The 4,117-nt window shown below is 42.7% G+C and overlaps 1 protein-coding gene across 1 annotated transcript in view; it reads left to right on the top strand.

The window, feature by feature from the left end:
* LOC140714070 (protein unc-45 homolog A-like) overlaps positions 1–3,982 on the top strand; it is a 47,059-nt gene extending 43,077 nt beyond the window's left edge. The window contains exon 20 of the mRNA XM_073024778.1: positions 2,117–3,982. Within this exon, the coding sequence (XP_072880879.1) occupies positions 2,117–2,389 (273 nt within the window). The 3' untranslated portion in view covers positions 2,390–3,982. The remainder of the gene's footprint in view (positions 1–2,116) is intronic.
* The last annotated feature ends 135 nt before the right edge of the window (positions 3,983–4,117 follow it).

The raw sequence follows: 4,117 nt of genomic DNA on the forward strand, positions 1-4,117 counted from the left end.
AGTTAGGCATCACTGTCAGCATGGATGAGTTGGGCCGAATGGCCTGTTATGTGCTGACTCTACCCTGAACTAAAGTGGAGACCTGTCGAGTTAGCTTCCTACTGGTAAATCTGTTCTGTAGGTGAGGATTAAACCCTGTCTTTGTCTTCCTGTTTCTTCTGTGCTTGTAGTATCATATCTGCTGAGTAAGTTGTAAAATCCCTTCATTTCCTGGAGAAGCCACAGGGCAGGGCACCCTGTGATTAAGGGCTTTAAATTTAAAAGGAAACCCAGGGTCTGTACAGTGCTGCCTCTGGACAGGCGGCAGGGCTGAGCTACCAACTTTTGAAGATCTGAAATGGGATGGAAAGCTGCAGTTTATATATAAAACACTAGATTCCTGACAGTTAATGCACAGTGATCTATTTGTTAATGGAACACAAAACATGGAGGTTATACATTAATCCCCAGCTGGATCAGTGTTTAACTCTGGAAGGTTTTAAGGTTCAAAGGTTTGTTTATTATTCAAGCATGTATCCATATAAAACTCTGAAACGTATTCTCCAGAGAGCCATGAAACAAAGAAAGAACACGAAAATCGTTCAGAGAGGAACATCAAAATCACCCCCCCCATACAAAAAAGTACAGCATCCCAATCATCAATCCACCAAAAACCCCCTCCACACAAAACAGAACAGGAACTTCAACCCTCCCCCCCCAAAAAAAAACAACTCCAGAACACAGCAGAACATCAATCCCCAAACAGCATCCCTTGCACAACAAAACAGAAAAGGAACGGGTGATTTAACAAAAAACACAGAATATAAAAACCGTAAGTCTGGAAAAAGTCCCCAGTTGATAAACGCAGACGACAATACCATCCTATGATATCACTGACTTAGGATGAAGTTGTTGATGACATTTACTGGAATGGTACCAAGATGAGCTTCTTCAGTTGCAGATAAATAGGAGAAGCATTTAACAATCTGCTTGGAGTGGAGAGTCACCAGAAATGTCATGAAAGTTTAAATCAAAAATGAGTAACGCACAATTTTCTGGTGGAAATCAGTGGGTCGAGCGTTACTGGTGAGGAAAAATAAGTTGTTGCTGTTTTGGGTTGAAACCCCGTATCAGGACTGAGTGGAGAGGGGAGATGAGCAGTACAGTGAGGAGAAGGGGAGTGGTGGGAAAGGACTCTGAGGTGATTGGTGGACTGAGGAAAGTAGGTAGTGCTAGGAGGGATTGGAATTGGAAAACTGTGGCAGGTAAGTGATAGATGCAAAGAGAGAGGAAAAGGTGGTGGTGTTGGGGGGGAACTACCAAAAGAAATTACTGTTTCTGGTGATACACCAACAGTGGGCAGTCACAAAGCAAGGGGGTGGCCATTCTGGACAGAGATGAAAAGAAGTCTCTTCACCCACAAATTTCCTTTTAGATTCTCTGCCCAGGAGAACTAGGGAGACTCTGTTACTAAGGGATATGACTAGTACAGGAAAGTGGTGCTGTTGAAAACAATCAGCCATGAACTTATGAGATGGCAGAGTTGGCCATTCTGTTGTGAAGGTCTTGCATAGGCTTGCAGGTGGTGAATGGTCCTTGCCAAACAGCAAATGTCTACTTGGACTCAGCAAAGCCCAGGTGAGGAGAAGTAACTGGCAGCATTCTGTTTACACTCAAAGGATGTAGAAGCTTTAGAGAGGGTGCAGAGCAAATTTACCAGGATGCTGCCTGGATTAGACAAATGTCTTGTGAGAATAGGTTGAGCAAGCTTAGGCTTTTCTCTTTGGCGTGGAGGAGGATGAGAGATAGATAGACAGGACAACCAAGGACTTTGTCCAGGTGGCAGTGGCTAATATGAGAGGGTATAATGAGGAGGAAGGTATAGGTGGGAGGTGTCAGGAGGTAGGTGGGTGCATGGAACACACTGCCAGGGATGGTGGTAGAGACAGAAACGTTAGGGATATTGAAAAGACTCTTAGACAGGCACATGGATGATAGAAGAATGGAGGGCTCTGTGGAGTGAGGGGCTGGATTGATCGTAGAGTAGGTTACAAGGTTGGCACAACACCTGTACCTCTCCTCTGTGATGAAATGCAGTGCATTTGTTAATTACGTGTTGTTCCTCTTCACCCTCCAGACAAGCCACTGGATGGAGATTCTGCAGGCGCTGGTGCTGAGCCCTAATGTTGACTTGCAACACCGGGGAGTCGTCATCACACTCAACCTGATGAACGCTGAACGGGAGCTGGCCACCCTGCTGATGGAGTCGGAGATTATGGAAATCCTGTCAGCCCTGGCCGGGGATGCTGATGAGAAGAAATCCAAAGTGTGTGGGGTTGCCAAAGACTGTCTTGACCGAGCTGTAGAGTACGGACTTATTAAACCTAGCGCGGAGGGGAAGAGCCCGTAGTGGAGGCAAATGCAGGACATTCCAGGGATATATGACCTATTTCCCAAATCACTTTGCTATTCACTATAAACCAATGAGCTTTGGTGCCTCACATGCTTCTGTTGATAACAGAGTACCGAATATTAGCCATTGCAATTGGGGTATTAATGCCAGCAATGTGGCTAAGCCTTAAGACACTTCCCACTGTAAGGTTTTGCAGGACTTACAGTTTGCTCTCCCCATGGGCACAATGGGCTTGTTGAGTTCTGGTTTTGGCGTGATGTTTGGCAGCCTTCTCCCCTTTGTGGTTCACCTGTACATAGTATTGAACATTTCTCTGTCATCTCCTGTGAAAGACAAAGAGAAAAGCCCAGAGAAAATTGGGAGAAAGTTCCTCTTGGATAATTAGAAGCAGTCCAAGAGATCTCCTTCTAGTCAAGGATCTCTGGGTTCCTCCATAAGGTGGATCGTCAGCTCCCACCTGCACCAGAGGTTTCCTGTCCATCAGGGGTTCCCAGCTTGGGGTTCACAGATCTTTTGCTGAATAGTAGGTGTCCATTGTATGAGAAAGGTTGGGAAGCCCTGCTCTACATGAAGAACCATGTCCAGTTTAGCATAGTTTTAATAATGTTTGTTTACAACCTGCATTAATCTGATTACTATATGGCCTGATTATATATAACCAGGCGAGCTGAAAGCACTCTGGTAACTGACTTTTAACACACAAAAATCTGATAATAAGGATAAAAAGATTCACTTATTAAACAACTTAATAGAAGACATTAGACAACCATACACAATGATTGAAGATCCTTAGAAACTTATAATATACTGTATGTGGAACAAACAAAACAATACCTTCAGGGAAACCAACAAAATATAGGCAATAATAGCCAAGAACAAAAATATTCCCAGAGGGACCATGTTTCTAGATTTTAGGACGTTTATGACACATTTAATTTACGGGTATATAAAATATACCCAAATAAAATAAAACATTTGCTTTCCACCCATCAGTTTGAATGGGAATATTAATAATGTTAATTGGTTGCAGAGAACTTTGTGCTGGAAATGTGACATGAAGAAAATTTGACTGTTAAGGTTTTGAACAATCCGATTCATAGTGCAGCCAGAAAAAGACAGTGAGCAGGAGATGTAGATTCAGGTTTAATTGATATCCAAACATACAGTGAAATGCAGCATTTGCATTAACAATCAGCATACCCATGGCTATGCTGGAAGCAACCGGCAAGTGTTGCCACACATTCTGATGCCAACACTAACAGAACTGTAAAGGGATTTGCTGCTAAGGCTGGGAAGAGTGTCCGTGGAACAACCCTAAACCTAATGCCCACTTGAAGCCACTGATATGAAATGAAATTATTGTCCACATGTTAAATAATCTTATTGCCCAAACAACTTATTACTCATTCTAGGTAGGCATTTGTCCTCCAGAGGCTGAGTGCTTTTACTCATATGGAGTTTAAAAAGACCCATTTCATCTTTCTGGTGGGAGTGATATGGGTTGGACTAAATACAAAAAAAGTATTTAAAGATCACATTGGATTAATTACCACCTTCAGATAATAAAAGAAAAAAGATCAAATCTTGAAATGAACTGTTTTTGTGTATGCATCCTTGAACCTGATAGCTTAGATTATGTGTGTATATAGACATATAAAGGTCTATATGTGTATAGGTTAATGGTCGAGCAATATTCAAGGCGTCAGGTTACAGGGAGAAAGGAGA

This window comes from Hemitrygon akajei, chromosome 21 (assembly GCF_048418815.1).
Source record: "Hemitrygon akajei chromosome 21, sHemAka1.3, whole genome shotgun sequence".
Classification (NCBI taxonomy): Eukaryota; Metazoa; Chordata; class Chondrichthyes; order Myliobatiformes; family Dasyatidae; genus Hemitrygon; species Hemitrygon akajei.